This window comes from Phalaenopsis equestris, unplaced genomic scaffold (assembly GCF_001263595.1).
Source record: "Phalaenopsis equestris unplaced genomic scaffold, ASM126359v1 Scaffold000552, whole genome shotgun sequence".
Lineage (NCBI taxonomy): Eukaryota > Viridiplantae > Streptophyta > Magnoliopsida > Asparagales > Orchidaceae > Phalaenopsis > Phalaenopsis equestris.
The window spans coordinates 2,700,312-2,723,610 of NW_018164992.1; the positions used below are offsets into that span (position 1 = coordinate 2,700,312).

The following is a 23,299-nucleotide window of genomic DNA, read 5'->3' on the forward strand; positions in this document are numbered from 1 at the left end:
TTTTAGTTTTTAAAATAATATTAAAGAGTTTAGTAAGCCGAGATAAATATTTCCATCCTAAATATTTCCACACTTAAATTAGGATATCATCAGATCCTACAGACTTTCTACCATTGATTTTCTTTAAAGCCTCCTCAACATCTTTTTTACGAATGCGGTAAAAATGAAACGTTTTATTATTATTCAAGATATTAAGATCACTAAGGTCGATCGTATTTTCAGAAACTTCATTAAAAAATTTATCAAAATAACTCACCCACCTATGTTGAATATTTTTTTTCTAAGAAAAGTACTTTTTAATTGTCATCTTTAAAATTTTAATTTTTTTTTAAATCATTGCAAGCCAAACATGAGCTAAAACAAACAAAACCAATTTTGAATCGAACCAAACACAAACATGCTATTCACAAGAATTTTGAACAAAAGTCCATTTCAAGTAAAAAAAAAAAAAAACTACAAACGAGTCAAACACGAACAAGCACTTAGCTTGCTCAAACTCGGCTCATCACAAACAACAATGCTAATTACCATGCGGGATTATCAGCAAAATAATTTGGACAAAATAATTTGGAGGACAGGACGTTAGACATCAAACAAAAACATTAAACAATCAGAAAAGAGGAGTTAATAAAGTTAAAATTGTGAAGTCTGAAAGGACATTCTCAGCTCAAAAAACTGAAATCTACAGAAAGAACATAATGTTTGAATATAGAAAAGCTATAATAATATATAAACCTAACTCATTCTCTGAGCAGCTTCTTTAGCCAGGAGCTTCTCTTTGGCCTTACTTTTGGCCTGAGATTTCGAACCCATAATTCCTCCTCCCCATTTCTTTCGAATCTCATCGAATTTGTCATTGAAGTTGGCCTATATTCAAAGAAATATACACAAGGAGATAAATTAAGAGTATTTTAATATTTATTTAAACAAAACTCAAATCTTTAACATCATGAGAATTTGAAACTAAAATGTTATACAAATAAATATCAAATTTTAAATGATATTCATGCAAATGATTAAAAATTGTGTAGTATACAAGTAAATATCAAAATTTAAATGCTATATATTTTTAAAAAGTGCTTTTTGGTCAGAAGCATTTTTCACAACTAGATCACAGCTTGAATGTGATATTGAAACAAAGGTTTCTTTTTTTTATTGGTTTTGTGGGAATTACACCTCATGAATAGATAAGGAAGGTGGCATATATTATAAAAATTGAAGTTTAGGCGTTAAGACATGTAAATACATATGAATTGACTGATATGTATGTAAATCTTCATTATTTTTACTAACAATTGTAAAAATTAGTCAAGTAATCACCTTAATAGCCTCCAAGATTTTGCTGAACTCAAGCTTGTCTTCGTTCTTCACAGTTGTTAAGCACAATACCGCAGCGGTTTTCTGGTGGACAATCTATGGAAAACGTAATAAAAAATAAAATAAAATAAAATGAGTTTAACGGCATTTATATTAAAAAAAATTCAACAAACACTTACTGTTCCCAACCGAGCTTTTCCCTTCACAATGCAGTAAGGGATCTCCATCTTCCTGCACAATGCTGGAAGCCAAACCACAAGCTCTATTGGGTCTACATCATGAGCTATAACCACCAGCTGGGCCTTGTTCTGATTAAAAAAAAATGAATTTCATCGTGGAAATTCAAATAATACGTAGAAAAAAGTTCAGCTAGGGCCATTTACATATATAGCACGCAGTTCTTACGTATTTGCATTCTAACACCTAGGCTTTCATATTTACAAGCATAACATAACACTCAATTCTTTAATATCACATTAAAAATAACACTTTTACTTGCATTTTAAAGGTGGAACACACGCCATCATGCATAAATTTATGACACCAGAAGTTATAAAAGTAAATATAAAAATTAAGGTCTTAGATATGTAAATACATAAGAATTGTGTGGTATGTACGATGTCTGCCAATTTTTCTATTAACTATTCTAAAACATATGATGTAAGAAAAAATATATATATTAAAAAAAAAGATCGCAGTGCATAAATTGGCTCCAAATGAAAATAAAATTAAGGGGCATTTACATTCTTTTGTATTTACATACCTAACATTAAAATTTTCTTTTTTAATATTTATATTAACACTCAACTCTTTCATATAACATAAAAGAAACACCACTATTACAAGCATTTTATAATTTAAAAACATATTTCCATGCATAAGTAAAGTTATATAAATATAAAAATGAAAGTTTAGGTCAATGATATGTAAATACATTGAAATTATGGGTATGAATGTAAATAATCCTAAAATTACAGAATAACGAACCTGTTCTATGAGATAGGTAACATGATTAAGGCCATATTTGACAACAATTGGCTTCTTGGACTCCACAACCTTTCCTTCAGTTTCGGCTTGTGCACGTTTGAGAAGGCGTTCCTTCTTCGCAGCTCTATCCTCAGGTCTGTACTTCAGGAGCATCTTAAACAGGTTTGTTGCTACAAAGAATATCAGATAATGAATAAGGGAACAGCCTAAATTTCAAAATATGATTAGAAAGAAGGCAAAAGGGTGAAAAGGAACAGTGTAACTGAAACATAGTATATTTAACATACTTTTGAAGTTGTTTGGTTTGGTGTAAAGTAAATGCAGAAATTTATACTTTTGTGTTTGATTTTAAAAAAAATGAAATTAATGTAAACCAAGGCGACAGTAAGCTGCAGTTAGCAGGGTATTTAGATCTAATAATATTGAAATATACCAGTGTTAAATTGCATGGTGAATTCCAAATTCACCAAAATTTTGTGCTTTAGGGTGAAAAACAAATTCACAAAATTAACTATAGAGGCAATTACATATAATTGTCTTTTTTTTTTCTGATTTCTACCCATACTTTAAAAAATGAGTGAAAGAGTGCTAGTTTTATAAATAATAATGTTTTGAGAGTGCTATGTATTCAATTGCCCCAATAATAAAATGAAATTTTATGTCATAATGCGGTCACTATAATGCTATGCTATAAGCTTTTTATATTAAGAAAAAAGAATTAATAAATTTCTGGTCAAACTAGAATTTAACCGAGAACATATCCAAATATTTGGAACTGGATAAAGTTTTTCCACCATTAAAAGTGAGGAGGATTAAAAACACCATTCGTTGGTGAGAGTGCCACCTTATTAATGCCTCAACATTAAAGGCTAGCAGAATAGAAACATTCAACCCCAAACAAAGGATACAAAAACCAATTAATCGAGAATGAATGTTTTGTAACTATTATAAAAAAAGAAGACAAACAAAAGGCATATAAAAGGCTCAAAAGAGGCCTCCATACAAGACTTTTCTACAAAAGAAAAATAAGAAATGGATGCATAGATCAAAGGGACTAGAACAATAAAAAATATTAAAACTTCTACAACTTCAAAGCTTTTGATAAATTAATGAATACGTACTTTATGGCTCAATAAGACGAGTATTCAAATTCCATAACAAATGCTTGTTTAAAATAGATTCAAAGAAACAAATCACATAAAAAGCCCTTCCACCGAATGATCTTCATATATACCATGCCGAGTAAAGCCAAAAATAAAAGTAGTTTATGAAACTTTAGCTATTATTACACCACAAAAATGTTTAAAACTCGAATATTTTCTTTCTTTATCATCTACCTACTAAACCATAATGAACTTATAATTACCCAAAAAATTAAAATCTAACTTAAACTACAAATGATTGGAATGCTAATAAGCGAGGATATAGCATCCAAATACCATGAGTAATAATAAAATAACTCAATCTCATTTACTTGAAAAATGAACTACAAAATGATCGAGCATGATAAGGAATGAGGGCTCTAATATCTAGATAAAAATAGTAATAATCATATTCTTCTATCTTATTGATTAGATAAACTAAATACAAAAGCGGCTCAAATTTAGATCTTTCGTAATTCGATGAATCAACAGTCTTTAACCATATTATAATCCGTCTTTCCTTCATTATTCAATAAAATAAAAGTTAAAGTGTTTCAATATAAGTCATGTCAAATCTCCAAACATCACCGATTAGCTTAAATTGACACGAATTCCTAATTTATTATTTCATAAAAGAATTACTCGCACACAACCTGACTACTTCTCACGAAAATAAATTTAATTCAAGTACAATCCTTCCCATGGTCTAAAAAAATGATCACTGCCCAATTTAACATTGCCAGAGAGCGCATTAGATCTGATAATGTCAACGTGAAAGTTAATTAGATTGCAAACATTTTTCTTCCTAAGATATCATCCATGAGTCCTCAAAAGATGATTTCGATGAACACGATCAATAATTCTGATGGTTCTGGATAAATTTATGATTGTTTAATGTTAGGAATTTTTTTTGGGAGATTTCATAGAAGAATAATTATCGGAATGTTGTGAAGGCAGGTTTGATTAAAATGAAGAAAACATAAAATCTGGTTGCATCATTCCTAATCAAAATCTAATTAATATGCACATCAGCTTGTTAAAAGAGGCATAACCAGAACATTGTCAAGTTGATCTAAAGCTTAAAATCATCACACTAACGAATCATTAAACAAATTCTTTCCAATAAAAAAAAAAACTTTTAAAACTGGCTACAGTTTACAAAGGAATCTTCGACTAAATAAATTAATCAGTACGCCACTGGGAACCAAAATAACGAATTAAAAGAGTATATCTTAAAGAGAAATTTCTGAGTCCAAATCTTTGCTAAATAGCACAAAGCTGCGTTCCTTGTACATATCTGATCATGATAATCACGTTCTATTTATAAGATGAAGATAATAGAGCACTATTATAAACATTAACTATAAGTTAGTGACAACAAAAGATTTTCCCAAATTATTGGAGTTCAGAAGTAGTCCTGCGCGCAAGCAGATACCCCATCCATAAACTACACTTCCATGACTAACTTCATAGTTGATACCAAAATACCAGATAAATGATTACCAAGGTTCTTGTCCAAAGTCCTCGTGAACTGATTAATCGCAGGAGGAACCTTCAAACGCTGCTTGAGGATCCTCCTCTGCCTCTGGATTCTCACTACCTTAGGCCATTTCACGAAGCGATGAAGATCCCTCTTAGGAGGTAGAGCCCCACCAATCCCAAACTGCTTAGGCCTCTTCTCAAAAAGAGGGTTCACGACCTTCTCCTGCAAAACATAAAGAATATAAAAGCCGCATGCATAAACATAACATCAAACCCTTAAAAACGATATAAAAACTAAATCTACCGTCTTCTTCTTCACCGCAGTCGGCGCCTTCCCTGCTCTCTTGGGAGCCTGCGTCATTAGGAACATAATAAATCTCGGAACCAAATAGAAAACAAATTAATTATCATTTCCATCCAGAACTGCAGGAATGTAGATCTCAATAGAAATAAAGCCAAAAATCTCACTCAAGCAAAGGATTTAACTGAGAAAGAAGAAAGAATCATACCATCTCGCTTCGATGACAGACGGCTCGAGTTAGGGTTTCGTCGACGGCGGGAGAATGGGGAGCACTTGAACGAAGAGACTATGCGGTTTGGGTATATATACATGGCCCTTTTGGTTAATTCAGGCAGAACATCTTGGCCGTTGGATGCTCCTAACAGAAATCTGCCATCAAGGCCACCTTAATTAAATTAGTGTCAACTAATAACATTTTATTATTAATCATAATTATTTCATCGACGCTATAAATTTAAAATGCTGAAGAGAGTTTACATTAATTTTGCGCAAAAAACTCTCCCCAAGAATAGAACATGAAAATAGTATATAAAATATTATGTTGATATAATCTGAGTCCAAATGAGTCAAAATTAAACACATGTATGGTTTAAATTTTTGTGACATTAATTAAAGGATCAAATTATTTGTGAATTTTACATGCTTAAATAAAAACTGCCAAGTTCGACATCACTTAATTACAATATCATTAAGTTGTTAAATAGCCAAGTAAATAAATTTAAATAAAAATAAACAATTAATGTTATCTAATAGAGTATTTTGATACACATGTTAAAAATAACCAAAACATAACTCTGAGATATTATGATAAGACACATTTTTATATGGCCAAACAATCTAAATTGGTAAGAATTTCTAAATCTAGAGAATTCTAAAATTATGTGCTGCGGTCAACACCAGTGATTATCTCCACCACCATTCAGTCATTAACATTTGACACTATATCTCAATCAGTGTTGCATGATATATGTTATCATAAGAGCATCATATCTCGATAATTATTTTTTTGTCATAATCATTAAATCATTGTCATACAACCGTCATCTCTCAATTGTCATCACTCTTTCATGACTTTTTCTGTAATTTCTACTATAATCACAAAAGACAAAGCGAACATTCTCAAAGATGTATTTCTGTATAATTCACTTATAAGGGAATGAAAACTTTTTGTAATCTCTTATATATACTGGGTTATCTAAACTAAATTATACCATAATGATTTCATTTCTAGATAGTAATTTTTTTTACAAATTAAATTATAAGTAATTATTTCGTAGAAAAAGATCCAATAAAAGCATGTGAGATAGGTTTTTACTTGAAATCTCTGAAATGAATGCTTCTGATAAAGTTTTGATGAGAGGATAATGGTACATTAAATCGGCACTAAAAAATAATTCATAAAAAATAAGTGCAAATTCTAAGAGGACAAAAACTTAGATAATATTAACATTCTAAGAAATTTTAAATTTCTTATAAAACATATAAAGCTTTATTTTAATGCATTATATGATTGAATCTATATGATTTCAATACACCATTTATCATCATCAAAAAATATTTTTTGAAGCCCTTAGTTATTTAAAATTTCAAAGACTTAAGAGAGCTACATTCAATCTTCACGAGGATAAGTTATATATATTAGAGAAAAAGCATTACAATGTTCAGAAATATAAGTTACCGTGACTTTTTTAATAAAGACATAATAATAAGGTTAAATAGATTATTGAGAATATTAAACAGAAGTTTAACATGACACAAATTAATAAGGTTTCAGTCAAAATGATAAAAAGAGTTATCATAATGTGACATAATTAACTGTGAAAGCTAAGATATTTTTTAATATCATTATTTTCATAATAAAATAGTATATATAAATATATCACACACACACACACACATAAAATCCAAAAATAAAAAAGATCATCCATATTAGAAAGTCTAACTGACATTAGTTAACATTATTAAAAAAAATCAAACTTCCAAAATTATAAAGAGACTCAGTTTTGTCATGAGATTCTAAGGGTCCGTTTGGGACAGCTTGTGCGTTTCATGATAAGCTACGTTTAATGTAAAAACTCAAACACAGTTTCGGATAAACTGGTGAAACGCACGAACCAAACAGTACGTCGGCGTTTTAAAAACACCACCCGCGCTTATAAGCCGCCCCAAATGGACCCTTAATTTAAGACTTTAAATTATTAAAAAAATACGGAGATTTAAAGATATCTAGAGCTCTATCCAAAAATTCATGCGCATAACCATAATCATCATCCAATCATTAACTTTAAATGCCCCTTAAATCAATCAGAAGCAACTCCATCTTCGAACTCAGCATCAATAGTAATATGATGATAAAACAGAAACTTTCATGAGATTTCAATAAAAGTCAGAAGATTCAATCAAAAGAGACTTTTTCAATTGAACCGAACAATCTATTTTTACTGGCACTAATACGGATATAGATATATAATATTACAATCAGTACATTTGAAGCCTAAAGGACTTTACTAATGGCAAGCAGGAATAGTCCTAACTGGAGGTTGCTGCAGATGTGTTCTTCAAAGCTGTTCATTTAGCTGTCTAATTGAATAGAAGATAGATGCAGGAGCAGCAGCAGCAGTGAAAATAGAGCTAAATCTCTGTTCTTCTTGTGAATTATAAGATGGTGCATGATGAACATCTGGGTTTCTTTGGCAGGTCTTCCACTTTCTTCTCTGTAAAATAATAATAAAAAAAAGATTTAGTTGGAATATCATTTATGCAGTTTGCAAATCCTGATATCGAAGAAGCTAAAAATAGGGGCTTTTACATACATAATAGTCCAATTCTTATATATTTACATAAATATCAGCAAAAATTTACTTCTTTACATTCATATCACTTCTAAAATATTGCGAGTTTAACTTTTTGACAGTAGAATTAAAATTTTCATGCATGTTTACGGCAATATTACTGCATCCCAAGGCCCAAATGTGAGAGGTAGAGGGTTGTGTTAGGTAGTGGACAACCAGCGTAAAATTTGTCAAAAATAATGACATGAATCCTTTTAATCAATGTTTTTTGCTGATGAAATCATTCTCGTGGATAAGATTAGAGAGAAAGCTCAGGAAAAACTTAAATTATGGAGGTCTCTATTGAAGTCTAAAGGCCTTCATTTGAGTAGAACTAGAATTGAATACATGAAATGTAATTTTTATTAGTAGTAGTAGTGGCTCTAGTGACAGAGTCGTAATTATGAGTGATTAAATTATTAAAAGGTGTGAAGACTTTAAATATCTCGGGTCTATTGTTCAAAGTGATGGTGATATAGATGGGAATATAATTAGTAGAATTCAAGTTGGTTGGTTAAAGTGGAGAAATACTTTGAGTATATTGTGTGATAGAAAAGTATCACTTGGAGTGAAAGGAAAATTTTATAAGATGGTGGTGAGACCTGCAATGCTCTATGGCGCTGAATGTTGGCCTTTAAAAGAGAAGCATAAAACTAAATTGAGTGTTGTCTAGATGAGAATGCTTAGGTGGATGAGTGGATTTACACTTAGAGACAAAATGCGAAATGAATATATCATTGTAAGGGTTGGTGTAACTCCAATGACGGACGAAATTAGAGAGAGTCATATTAGATGGTTTGGTCACATAAAACATCAACAATCTGATGATCCGATTAGAAGAGTAAATATATTAGATTTGACTTATGTTAAGAAATGCAGAGGTAGACCGGGAAGGGTTTGGGTATATTGTATAAAAATGATCTTAATTTATTAGAATTAAATGAAAATATGATGCTCAATATGACGCAATGAAACAAAAGAATTTATATAGCCGACCCCACATAGTGGGATAAAGGCTTGTAGTTGTTGTTGTTAGATATGTTTATGACACCAAAATGTTATAAAAGTAATTATAAGTGTTAGATATGTAAATACAAAAAAATTGTGTGCTAACATGTGTAAATTTCCCAAAAAAAAAATAAAGCAGCACCAATCTTGGACCATAATGCAACTTTAAGGTGAGCGATAACTTGGCAAAGAAAATAGTGACCAATTGTGATTAAAGGATATTTTTTGGAAATAAAAATAAAAAATAATTTAACTTTTTTACGAAAATTTTATTTATCAAAATAAATCTCTTGGAGATATGAAACAAGCATAAATAAATAAAAAAATTAGTAATAGGAATGACAGATTTAAAAAAAAAATTGCTATTTATAATTATTTCACCCTACTAAATGATAACATTTTTACAAGAAAAAACATTCTGAATGTAGCCCAAAATGTTATCTACACCTAGGAAAAAACTTCAAAATTTTTATTTCCCTACCACACAAGTCTTATGTATTTACCTATCTAACACTTGAGAGTCTAGACATTTACATTCCAACATCCTATTGCATAAACTTATGCATGTAAGGGTGTGTTTCCCTTTTAAAGAACTAGCGATGATGATATTTTTAATGTGATGTAAGAGATTTAAGTGGTAAGCATATAAATATGAATTATGTTTAAGAGTTAGATACGTAAATACAATAAAAATGTGTTATGTAGGCGTGTGCCCCTAAACGTAATAAAGATATTGTGCAAATTGCTACTAATTTTCTAGAGAGCTCTCCTTCTTAATATTTATCTATAATCACATTAAGGATGATGATAAATTGGTATAACTATCACTTATAGACTAAGCGCCAAATTTTGAATGAACTCACAAGTCCGTCTATATAGGATAATTAGGGACTCTTCTTAAAGAAGCACTGGAGCTCTCCTTGTTAACATTTCTATGTCCACACAATAAAAATGTGATGGCGAATTGATCTGACAATCACTCAGGGATGAAGTCTAATTTAGAGTCGCTCAAAACTCTAACTATGCATGATAGTTTCATATGCTCCTGTTTGGTTTGTTGAAAAAGTAAAGCAACGTAAAATGAATGCTATGTAAAAGTAATGTATTGCATTTAAAATTCTTTGGAGTTGTTCGGTTCAGTGCAAAATAAACAAACCACCTCTTTTTTTTTTGTTTAAAGTAAAATGAAAATAAGGTATTTCAAATATTTAAAAGATAATGCATTCGCCAATGGCGGCCGGAGGCAGCGGGCTGCGGCGGCCGTCGGCACCCCCACCGCCGGTCGCCTGAAGGCAGCCGACAACTTGGAAATTGGCCAAATCCACCGAATTCCAAATATAGAGAAAATGACCTCAGGAATAAATGCTCAATGCATTCATATTTTAATGTGTGTTTGGAATTCGGCGAACCAAATGCCAAAATTCTGAATGCCCATGCAAAAGAAATACAATGCATTGCTTTTTCCGCCGACCAGAAAGCCTCATGTTAAGAAAGCATTGGAGCTTCAGAAGGGTAAAACACACCACCGAGATGAGACAATATCAAATCTCTATATAGAAAAGTATTGGAGCCTACGATGAAAAAATTATGCACCACATATATAGAACACTGATACACCTCTTTTAGCAGAAAAAACTAGAGCTTCCAAAGAGAAGAATTGAAAGGTGCATTTCTGTTGCCACACGGGAGAAGGGAAATAGGATCAAGTTCATAGCATGAAAGGGATCAATGATGTTGAGTTTTAAAAACAAGATGAAAAAAAAAAAAAGAAGGAAGAAGAATTGACCGCATAAGCGCATAAGGATGGCAATTATCATATTAAATAAAAATGTCCTTGACTACACAATCAAAGTAGATGATGAACACGCAAACATAGGATCTTGTACACAAATTGCACAGACATAAAAAATTACAGATGATCGTTAATCCTTTGTTTCGCTAAATTACAGCTACTGAAGAGTTGGTCGTGTATAAAAGAGTGATGTGAATTCTGAAACTCTACGTTTTTACCCTTTGTGAATTATTTTTTGCCAATAGATCAAATAATTACAGTGAAGTTTCATGAAGATTAAGTCAAATAGACAGGTACAAAATTGGAAAATTCATAAGATGCTACTTCAATGGCCTACTTTTCAAAGCAAGTCTGATGGCCCGGTGGTTATTTTAATATTTATCTTAGCTTAAGGAAGAGGTCAAAGATTTCTCATAGTTGTGTTAGGTAAAACAGGAGCTAAGCTGAGTTTACTAGAGTTCAGTTCATTGACAAACCCCTCTATGAACCGCCATTAAAAAATTAAATTCTCCATTCAGGGAGTACAGTATGGAAAATATTCTCTCCTTTTCTGCAAGTTCTCACAAATATAAATATCAATTTTTTATGTAAATATATAGAAGCAAATTGATCGCGCAAAATGAAAACGTTCCATATTCAAGGAAACCAAGCTTTAACCAGAAACAACATGCAAGTGTGCACGCGTGCACATAGATCTCTCTCTCTCTCTCTCTCTCTCTCTCTCTCTCTCTCTCTCTCTCTCTCTCTCTCTCTCTCTCTCTCTCTCTCTCTCTCTCTCTCTCTCTCTCTCTCTCTCTCTCTCTCTCTCTATATATATATATATATATACATCTAAAAACTAAAGTTTGATATATAAACTTATAGCCCTATAGGAAACGAAAGATTAACAAGAAACATCATGAATGTGTGTGCGTGTATTATAAATATATATATATATATATATATATACACATACATACATATATACATATATATATACATATATACATATATACATATATATGGAAATTTACATATGACACAAATTTTTATATATTTGCATTTCTAACACCGAAAGTTCGATGTTTAAACTTGTAGCCCTTTGGTGTCATTAACTTAGGAGTATTTCATTTTTAAAAAGTTAATAATGGTGATTTTTTTAATGTGATGTTAAAATTTTGAGTGTTATAAATGTAAATATGAAATTTTAAGTGTTGGAAATGTAAATACTTAAGCATTATGTTGCACTTATATAAATTTCCATACATGTATTATATAAGTTTCACCATCACGAAGTATAATAAAACTCCGAAGAACAACTGCAAATTGAAATTCATTTATATAGCATGGACCGGGGATTGAAATCCTTAATATTTAAAAAGTGTGGAGATTTGTTTTCCTGAAGAAAAATGTTTAACGCGAAGGATTTATGAACTACATCGAATCTGACAGCACTTAAACCTATTAGCAGCAATTCATTTCTCTTTCATGGTTCTAATTTAGCAAATACACCAAGGGGCCATTTGGGATCACTTTATTATTTGTTTTTATTTTATTTTGATTTAAAGTAAAACATGTTTGATTGAACAAATTGTTTTTAAAAACACTATGAACATCTTTTATGTGTTTTGAGTGTTTATAAAATAAGTTGATTTATTTATTTTTTAAATAAACCAAAAAAATGGCACCAAACAAACATAGTTAAAAAAAAAAAAGGACAAAAATGTTGCCAAATAGGCCCCAAACCTCTCTGATGCAAAAATGTTAGAAGGGGTATTTACCTACATAGTCACAATTTACATATATAACGCCTAACTTTCATATTTATAAACACACATAACACTTAAATCTTTAATAGCACATAAAAAAATAACATTATTACCACTTTTTAACAAGTAAAATACACTTTTTCATGTATAGTTTAAAGCATCAATTCTATGTATGTAAATATGAAAGTTTTGGAGTGAGATGTAAATACATAAGAATTGTGGTCTACATATGTAAATTTCCCAAGTTAGAAACAGACAGGAGTACATAAAATGGAGAATCATACCTGTTTTTGATTTACCTAATGATGGCTGCACCACTACATGCATGGTAATTACTCCTCCAGCGAGCTCGCCAAATGAGGGTCTACATTGCGTGATCGCCTTGTGGTTCTCAAGAATTTTCCCATCACTTATTAGCTTTATGTCGGTAGCTGACTTGGGGATGATTTTTTTGTCTATAGATGAGACGAGCAAATAAAATATCAATGAAAATCATTGTTAAAAAAAAGGTACTATATCAAATTTTAAATAATGCACCTAAAGATAAATAACGATAACATTTATCTCGAAAATACCATATCGAAACTTAAATATACATAGAAAAGACAGGTCAGCCATGTATAACAAGGCTGAGCAAATAATCCTTAGAGCAAATGAAGTCATTTTTGTACCAAAAGTAGCCAAAATTCAATGCAAAAAAGTTTTTTTGTATGCCTCGTTTGGTTAGATGTATGATTAATTCCCAAAATGCACAATTTCTATCCCTACTGCAGTAGACGTTTACAAGTTACAAGTGTAGGTTGTTTCATGGCCGAAAGGTGTATTTCATTTTTAAAATGAAAGTGATGTTCGTATTTTAGATGTGATGTTAAAGATTTGACTGGTATGCATGTAAATGTGAATATTTAGATGTTAGGTATGTAAACACACATGAATTGTGTGGTATGTATGTAAATGTCCCTATGAAAGGGAAAGTTACATACATACCACACAATTCTTATGTATTTACTTATCTAACACCCGAAGTTTGATATTTACACGAATAACATCTAGGCGTCATAAGACAATGCATGAATTTCATTTTTAAAAAGATTGTGATGTTAAAGATTTGGCTGGTATGCATGTAAATGTGAATATGTAGGTGTTAGATATGTAAAAACATATAAATTGTGTGGTATGTATGTAAATGCTCCAATATAAAAATGCCAACTAGAAACAGAAAATTAAAAAGTAAAGCACAAGTCAGGTTCAACACACTCCTTTTTGACAATATTCCAAAAATTTGATCAAATCAGCATGAGTATAACCAATAAACAATAAAGAGTCACTAGAATAAATATTGTTACATATCGTTACATGCTAAGAAAAACCACGAAACAATTTCTATTTTGGTTTTGTACAAAGCAGCTAAATAAAGCAAAGCCACCAAACAATTCCAATTTTGGTTTTGCTCAATGCATCAAAATAAAGCAAAAGAAGACATTGGTTTGAGGTTCAAGTTGCATTTGTAGAAATATGTCTTTACTTAAAGAGAAATTACAAAGTTAGACAAATGCCAAAATAGAAACTTTTTTGTTGTGTTCAAAAAGAAAATATGCAATTCAAATCAGAACAAAGTAAGTATTGTGGGTGATGAAAAATGCGTCCATGTTGAAATCTCTCTTTTATTCTCAACAGACATTACAAGAAGAACAAATTGCAATATTTCTAGTGGGCCGCATCAAAAATGTGACTCCTGAAACATAAAATAACTTCGAAAAGTAATTATACTGAGGATTGGTCAAATATGTGACTCAGCTAACATCCAACATTGTTTGATCCAAACTTGACCGTGAAAATATACAAAGGCCTTACTGAAGAAATAAATAAAGCCCAAATAATGAAAAAAAGTGGAAGGTGATGACCTTACTGAGGACTGGTTAAAAAATAACCCAATAAAATGCTTATGAACAGAAAGATGCACGAGTCAAACAAAAAATTAGTGAGAGAGATTTCACTAGAACCATAGAATTTAGCATATAACCAAGCACGCACTAACTTTAAAATACAGCAAATCATACAATATCAAGATTAATTTATAAATAATTCAAAAATGTCAAAGAGAAAATATTGTTAACAATAAAACACATACACACACACAATTAATTCCATACAAATAGAAAATAAAGTTACTTCAACATACATAAAGGTAAACACAAAAGTCATGCTAAAATATTAAATATCATGGTAAATATAGCAGTAAGATTAGCAAATAAAACGATGCAACACACGAAGTTAAAAAATATTAAATAATGCAAGCTCAAAATATAAGGAATAATTTGTTTAAAAGTATGTTTTATTAAAAAAAAGAATTTTTTCATCTCAAAATTTATCACCATGAACTAAAATAACCCACCCTTATCATCACCTTAATCATAATCTTCTTCATCACCCTCAACATTTTCATGTTCATCTACAATGGTGCTAAGTTTCAAATGAAGAATCATTTTCTTTTCTTTTACATCAACCTTGAAAGCTAGAGCTTCTTTCATAGAAATCAATAGCTAAAGCAACATTGCTTCATATCAAATTTTGTTCAGCAAATAATAATTCATTTTGTTCATCAAACTCATCATATAATTTCTACATTAATCACTCCCTAGCATCATCTATGTCTATCAAAACAAATGGGAATAATACGATGATGGCCTCTCCAAATCAAGCCCTTATGATACTACATGCAAAACAAATAGCTCATTATCAAGCCCGTAAAACAAAACAGCAAAAAACTACAAAAAAACAAAACCAACAACATAGTGTGTGATATACACTATAACACATAGCTAGGGTGTAAATGAGCAGATATTACACAATCTTAATAGTTGCTCCAACTCTTATCATCAAGCAAATTAGCCAAAATTATTTGTTTATGTTTATTGTTTGCTTTATTGTGCCAAACACTAACCATTCAAGAACATGAAGACTATTTTAAATTGTTATACAAATTATACAATATACATGACATCATGCACATATACATTTATCGCACACAAAAGTATATTCATGTCTACATGCACTCATATATACATGCATACATACATGCACACATTTATATATAATTTGCAAAGCTCTACATGACAACCAATAGCGAAAGCTGTGTGGCGGTATATAATAGGCTACAACATGCTCTATTTTGTGTTTTTTACAACTATGTTTAAGCAAATCATTTAAGATTCAATTATAAGTGGCACAAAACCAAGAAACTATAGAATTTGTGACCATTGTGCTATAGGAAGTTTTAACCCGTACTCAATCTATTTCTCATACACAATTTTGATCCTTAGAATGACCTCATTAACTTGACCCGATGCTTATGGCTGTGCATGTGCCATGCTAGGAAATCATGTAATCATGGAAATGAAACTTACTTGAATCTCAAATAAGAAATTACTTTTAGGAAGATTTACGCATGTAGCGCACAATTGCTATGTATTTACAAATCTCACAATAAAACTTTTATATTCACATACACTTTGATGCTTTAAATCTATGCATATATATTTCACTTTTTAGAAGTGGTAAAAGTACTGTTTTTTTATGCAATATTAAATATTTGAATGCTTTGTCTAAAAATGAAAGTCTAGGTCTGAGACATGTAAATACATAAGAATTGTGTGCAATGCATGTAAACGTAACTTACTTTTAAGCAATAAACCAATATACCCACCACGCAGAAAACATGTTCTGCCATCTGCGCCATCATCCTAGACATAACTCCGACATCAAAATCAATAAAACCAAGTGATTTGAACTCCAAATTGGACACTATATTACAATTTTAAAAGTTTATCCAAGCCCATATATCTCACTCGTATAGCGACAAATCTACTATAATCCATCCTAAAAAAAATTTACAAGTATTTCCTCATTCCCACAACTATAAACTACCATAAAATCACATTAAAATACAATTAAAAAAATATCAATACCCAATATAAAAAGTCCCAACCTTTTGGCCAGTCTGCAACGACCCTTGCCTTGACAATAGCCACCGTAGATGTAGAAGAGAACCGTATCGGCCTGATGTCCGACCCATCGTACAGCCTGAACTTAAGTTCTAGAAAATCCTCCTCCGACATCTGATCCCCCACCCTCATTGACCTCCGATTCACAAGGAAACACCACCAGCACAAACCGATAGCAAAAAGACCCCCACCTCGCCGATCAAAGTAACAAATCAGAGCACCTCTCGACGCCGGAAGATCGCCTGAGGTATCTGGTATCGCCGATTAGGGTTTCGTCTGACCGTGCGAAGCGGATTTTTATCGCTGAGGAAGACGACGAAGCGCAAAAGCTTTGAGGTGCGGGGTGGCCCGTAACGATGTTTCACTTAATGCACAAACGTACCGTATTCTACTAACAGATTTTTGCCACGTAATCAAATTAAAATACTTGATGACGTGGCGTCTATGTTTTGGTTGAACTTTGTTGCTGTTTGACGAGTCAACCGAACCGCTTTGTCTGGTTAGCATGCCTTTAATGACCAGATATTCCCGGGGGGCAAAATTAAAAAAAATGTTGTTCACCCACCGAAACATGTGGCTGAGAATCCTCCGCCGAACCGAGTCTTTTATTTGGGTCATTTTAGAGAGGAAGTGGTTTACGAGCCAATGGAGAGTCGAACGAGACCGAGGGGCCAAGGCGCTGAGGCTGTACGGCCTTCGTGAGACCCACAAGTCACGGGACCACCTGGACGGCTGGGATCGGTTTCGAAGGCCGGTGCATTTGCTAACGTGCCACAATGTACTTGGGCTAGCGGGGCGGCGCCGACGTGGGGAAGACGACGACATGTGGCCCGCGTTAATTATCGAACCTTCAATGGATTGAATGCAATGGGCTTATAGTGTTGGGCTCATCATAATCCAGGCTGGGTTGGGCTGCAAGCCTAGTATTTATTTGATTCATTGATTGAATAATTTTCAATATTTTTATAAATACTTCTTTATCAAATAAACTAACTTTAATAACTTATTGTTTTGTTCGTTGGATTAAACGTTAGCAAATCTGTTAGTAGAATACGGTACGTTTGTGCATGAAGTGAAGCATCGTTACGGGCCACCTCGCAACTCAAAGCTTGGTTTCTTTGCGCTTTGTCGTCTTCCTCAGTGATAAAAATCCTCTTTGCACGGTCAGACGAAACTCTAATCAGCGATATCAGATACCTTCGGCCATCCTCCGGCGTCAAGAGGTGCTCTGATTTGTTACTTTGATCGGCGAGGTGGGGGTCTTTTTGCTATCGGTTTGTGCTGGTGGTGTTTCCTTGTGAATCGGAGGTCAATGAGGGTGGGGGATCAGATGTCGGAGGAGGATTTTCTAGAACTTAAGTTCAGGCTGTACGATGGGTCGGACATCAGGCCGATACGGTTCTCTTCTACATCTACGGTGGCTATTGTCAAGGCAAGGGTAACTCAACAAGTTTAAAGCCTGTGAATAAGATTATTTAATTTTTAATTTAAAGCTTGCGAATAAAATTGATTAAAAATAATTTGTTTAGTTGTTTACTTCTTTTGTAAATGATATATTTATTTTAATTATTCTTATAGTAAATAATTCATTTTATGGCTTATTTATTTTATCAAGCTTAACAAAAGCTTGCAAAAGCTCAATTTATTAGAAGATAAGTTGCTCGATCACATTATTTATAAGTTTGCCCGATAAAGTTTGTTTGGTAAGAAATAAAAGAAAATTTTGATAATAATACTAATAAATTTGCTCAATAATGACTAAATCCAAATAATTATAATAATAAATGAATCAAATTTGAATATAAAAATAATAGCTCGATTTAAACGTAAGCTTTAATTTTATAAACAAGCTATAGCTTAAAGACTATCCTGATCGACTCTAACTGATTCATTTGCTTCTTTAGGTTAAATAACTATATCTATGTAGGTTAAAAAACTTTACTGACCTTTGACTAGCTAGAAATAATACTACACGAGTGCAGTTATCAACGTAACTTCTACTAAGGGAGTAATGTAATACGTTGGGAATATCAATGTTTGACATCACGATGTAAATCACATCTAAAATGTATTAACAGTGTACATTACTCGACAATAAATGAATACAATTCACATTACAACAAATGCAATGAAAACTTGCAATAATGTTGGTCAATTCCTATCCATATCTCAAACATTAACATTTAATAGATTCTTATTTCAACTTTTATGTAAAAAATGTTATTACAAATATATGTGTATGGTGAATAGAAAAAAAAATCACAACCAAAATCTAAAGATAAGACAATATTAATTTGTACTCATTTAGTTTTTTTCAAGTTTTAACATATACATAAATATGGCATTACATGCATACAAAAACTAATCTTCAATATTTACTCTTCTAATGCCCAAATTTTCATATTTATATGCATAATACCTAATTCTTTAAGATCACATAAAAACAATATTGTTACTCTCATTTAAAAATGAAATATTTATTTTCATATATAAGTTTATAGCACCAAAATATTATAAATATGAATAAATTCAAGACTACAGACGGTCTAGCCTCCACCTGCGTGATGAGGTTTGATGAGACCAGATAGTGGCAACCGCTTTCGCTAATAACCGGGTTGACAAATATCATAGAATAAGGTGGAGGTCAAGTAAAGGGTTTCAGCTAGTGTTAACGAAGTAGTCTATCTAGGACTTATGAAAACTGACAACAACTAGGCAACCACAAGAATTCTCGTAGTTCATCGAGTTAAGGGAGGACCCTTCCCTTCGTGGGGGTCGTGGAAGAATCTAGGTGTTAGATATATAAATACATCAGAATTACATGGTGGTGCTTGAAATTCGTTATAAATAATGCATAAACATATATCATTTTGATCCAAACAAGTATATGATCTTAAGGTCACTTTTAAGATCTTTTGACTTCTCAAATTGTTTATTAAAGAAATGTTGGACATAATAAGGAAAACTATCAAATAATTCTCCTAACATAACAATCCATGGCAAAATTTTCTCCTTAAAAGAAATTAAGACCTCTTGATTTGTAAATCTTATTAGACTTTTGCAATTAGATTTAAGCCCATCAAAACGTTAATGGATGGGCTGGAGGCCCGTTATGCAAAGAGTGTTTGGGAAAATGCATCGTTAAATCCTGATGTATTTTATATTAGATTAAAAAGACAAAATAAGAAAATATAGAACAAATTTTATTTCAGCTAAAAAATAATATGTAAAATATCAATATTAAGTTAACTCTATTATAATATTAGTTGCATTTTATAATATATTATTTTGTTCTTCGCTGCACCAAATGTATTAACATGACAACATATTTATCGCATTTTATGATGAATGTGATTAAAAGACTCGATATATTATCATTTTTCGCCGTGAATTTTTTCACATATATATATAGGTACATCCCATGAGCAAAAAGTAAAACTCCACATGCATCAATAACTAATTAATTAGAGTTTATATGGTTCACTAATTACATATTAATTACCATAATCTAATCATCTAATTCTTCTTTCATCTCGTAAATCATTCCACTAATAATTATCTTAATTACCACCATAATACATCTTCTTCTCTGCCTCTCATTTCTCCATCCATCACTTCTTCTCGGCTAGCTGCCATTTTGTCCTCCGCATTTAATCACTTCAAATATTAATTACTATTAATTATGAGAGAAAAATCAATGAGAGCAATTAATTTTCCTTTTACTAACAAATTTTAAAAATATATTTAATCCAAAAAAGAGGGTAAATGTTGAATTGTAGAACCAATTTAATATATTATAAATAAATATATTATGCAAGTTTAGTGCATTGATAGACTTAAAATATTTGATCAACATGATATAAATAAAATAATTGGAGAGCTTCATGCATTTATTCACTTTTTTTCCTAATTTTTTTGTTGATGGTGCTTTGGATTATGCCTTCCATGCATGTCATTAGACAAATTATATATTAGATAACATGCAATATTAGTGAGGAGGGCCAAAGTTTTCATTTAGTCAATTAATTTAAATTATATACTAATTATGATGCATTGTCATTCACAAATAATGCATTAAAGAAATTATGTCCCTGCACCTTGAACAACACTTGACAGTAAAAAGTGCATATTGTAAACATGATTGAATGATTATGATTTTATGTTAAAAAAACATTTAATCAAAAAAAAAATTTTATTTATATAAGTTAAAAAGGTGTGATTCCCAATGAAAATAAATGAACCACATATTTTTTTAGTTTAAATAAAGATTTTTTTAATGTAAATAAATATGTGACTCACCAATGTTTGTGGAAGTATAAGTGCATATGTTATTGCTTGAGAGACTAGAAGTCCCACTAACATTGGCTATCATGCAAAGTAGACTCAAGAAAAATAATACATAGGCCTATAAGACACCATAGTTTTCTTTAGCAAAGCCTATATATATTTTTTTTCTTTTTGCCTATTTCTTTGATCTATAAATATTAACTAATAATAAAGAAAAATTCAATAAATTATTTAGAGAATTTGAGAAGCACTATTTATCATGGTAAATTTTGCAAATTAAAATTTATGATATTTGCAAAAAGCAAATACTTTTGGAAGGAATTGAAAATTAATAACTTGGATTTGAATTCATGAAAACTATTAAATAAAATAATAGTATGGCTTTGTTGATGTATAGTTTGCTTTAGAGAATGGTTAGAAATAAAAAAATATTAATAATTTAATTCATTTTAAACTTTAAATATTTTTGTAGCCTATGAGTGGGGCAAATCATCCACATTTTATACCAATATTAGCCTTTATAATGCATAATTAATTTGATTATGTAGCATCAATTAATCCAACTGTCAAATCTACCAATCAAATTCAATTAGCCTCTCATAAAAATGCAAGCTAAATAAATGGCCAAAGACTAGAGAATCTAAAAGATGAAATGTTAAAGGTAATCAAATCCAAAAAAAACCTCATAAAATAAGGGATAAGTAATACATGCAAGAATGTATATATATATATATATATATATATATATATATATAAAAAAAAATAAAAAACATTTTTATATATATATATATATATATATATATATATATATATATAAGAAATAATAAGAAACGACTTTAATATTAAAATAATTCATAATTTTTAAAATTTTGAATAATTTATAATTAACACTTAAAATATTGTATTATATTACAGGTGCATTTTTTACTGATATTTTTTAAACAAGTAGACTCACAGTTAACGAGTGAAGCTGGCTTTAAATTTGTTTGTTACCTCATCGACTTCAACTCACGAGCCGTATATCGAGCTAAGTCTTATAGCTTAATTACTCCTCTAATTTTACAACTACAAATATTCTAACATATAGTTAACATAAGAACATTGTATAATAATTATTATAGTTCTATGAGGAATATGTGAACTTAACTTATTTAAGGTTATTTTTAATTTATTTTGAAATATTAGACTATTTTGAAAAAAAAAAAATAAGCCACTTGTGCAGCTTAACTCTCTCAGGCTGTATACCACCAACCATTGTGTTGATATCCTGTTCTCCATTTTCTCTGAAGAAGGTACCCCCATGTTCTTAACTTTACACATCACAAACTTCAATTTTTATTTATATAAGTCATTTTCACTATAAATTAAAATGTATATTTCACGTTTAAAAGTCAAAATAGTGATACTTTTTATGTAATATGAAGGACTAGCATGTGTTAAAAATGTAAAAAGGTAAACTTTAGGAGTTTGATATGTAATTACATTGGAATTCGGCGAGGCATGTAAATGCCCCATTATTCGACTATTCGATGAATACTAAGGGTTTGTTTGGGGTGAAGACAACTTTTTAAAATGGTTGTAGGGAAAAAAAAACTTCTCAAGATCTGTTTGGTCGGTGGCTGCAGTTTTTTAAAAAGACGGTTATAAAACTGTTTAAAAGAAAGTCGTGTTGGGAGTTATAAATATATGTATTTTTTTTTCTAAAAAATCAAACAACTTTCTTTCAACCACCAAATTTTAACAAGTTAGGTTGAAAAAAGAAATTTCTCATTATAGAACTTTTTAGAAAACAACAAGAAAGTAGTTCCTCAAATGAAGCTCTGGTGGCGGTTTGAAAAACAAAGCCAAAATACAGTTGTCCCAAACAGATTCTAAGTTGTTGGAATTATAAATATATATTTTTTTTCAAAAGAGTAGATAACAATTTTCTAACATTCACCATCATTTAAGAGATCAAATTGAAAAACAAAAATAATTTCTCACCAAAAAAATTCTAGAAAGAAGTAAGAAAATAGTTCCCTAAACAAAATTGTGATGACTATCTTAAACCAGAAACCGACGAGCCCTAAGTTTCATCATTTGATATGGAATACAAAAGAGGCATCACTTTTGGTCATAAACTTAATTTAAAGAGATCATTTATTTTAAATATTATAAAACTATAATTAGAATATTATTTTGGTGATAGTTGACTTTTAAAAATTTAAAAATATTGCAAAAACGACCAAACAATGGCAAAGTCAGAAAAAAATAAGATAAACAAGTCCTCTATACCCTACCATAATAGTTTTCTTCATACATATGCACATCACATTATGTAAAAGATTCTAAATACCACATTCGATTTACAAAATTAATTTTTAAATCGATTAGCGGAAACGAGATAAGATCATACATCCC

General features: G+C 30.8%; 2 protein-coding genes across 2 annotated transcripts; both read right to left on the reverse strand.

Moving 5' to 3' along the window:
• Window positions 1-585: 585 nt before the first annotated feature.
• On the reverse strand, window positions 586-5,502 carry LOC110029170 (60S ribosomal protein L7a-1-like). The gene is made up of 7 exons (XM_020731339.1): window positions 5,438-5,502; window positions 5,233-5,280; window positions 4,950-5,151; window positions 2,305-2,474; window positions 1,497-1,625; window positions 1,321-1,413; window positions 586-867 (listed from the first exon to the last, which is right to left on the reverse strand). The coding sequence occupies exons 1-7, from the start codon at window positions 5,438-5,440 to the stop codon at window positions 736-738; spliced, it is 777 nt and encodes a 258-aa protein (XP_020586998.1). The 5' UTR covers window positions 5,441-5,502; the 3' UTR covers window positions 586-735.
• A 2,079-nt stretch (window positions 5,503-7,581) lies between these two features.
• Window positions 7,582-16,932, reverse strand: LOC110029120 (membrane-anchored ubiquitin-fold protein 3). The gene is made up of 3 exons (XM_020731241.1): window positions 16,597-16,932; window positions 12,893-13,063; window positions 7,582-7,943 (listed from the first exon to the last, which is right to left on the reverse strand). Exons 1-3 carry the CDS (start codon window positions 16,742-16,744, stop codon window positions 7,885-7,887), a joined length of 378 nt encoding a protein of 125 aa, XP_020586900.1. The 5' UTR covers window positions 16,745-16,932; the 3' UTR covers window positions 7,582-7,884.
• Window positions 16,933-23,299: the final 6,367 nt, after the last annotated feature.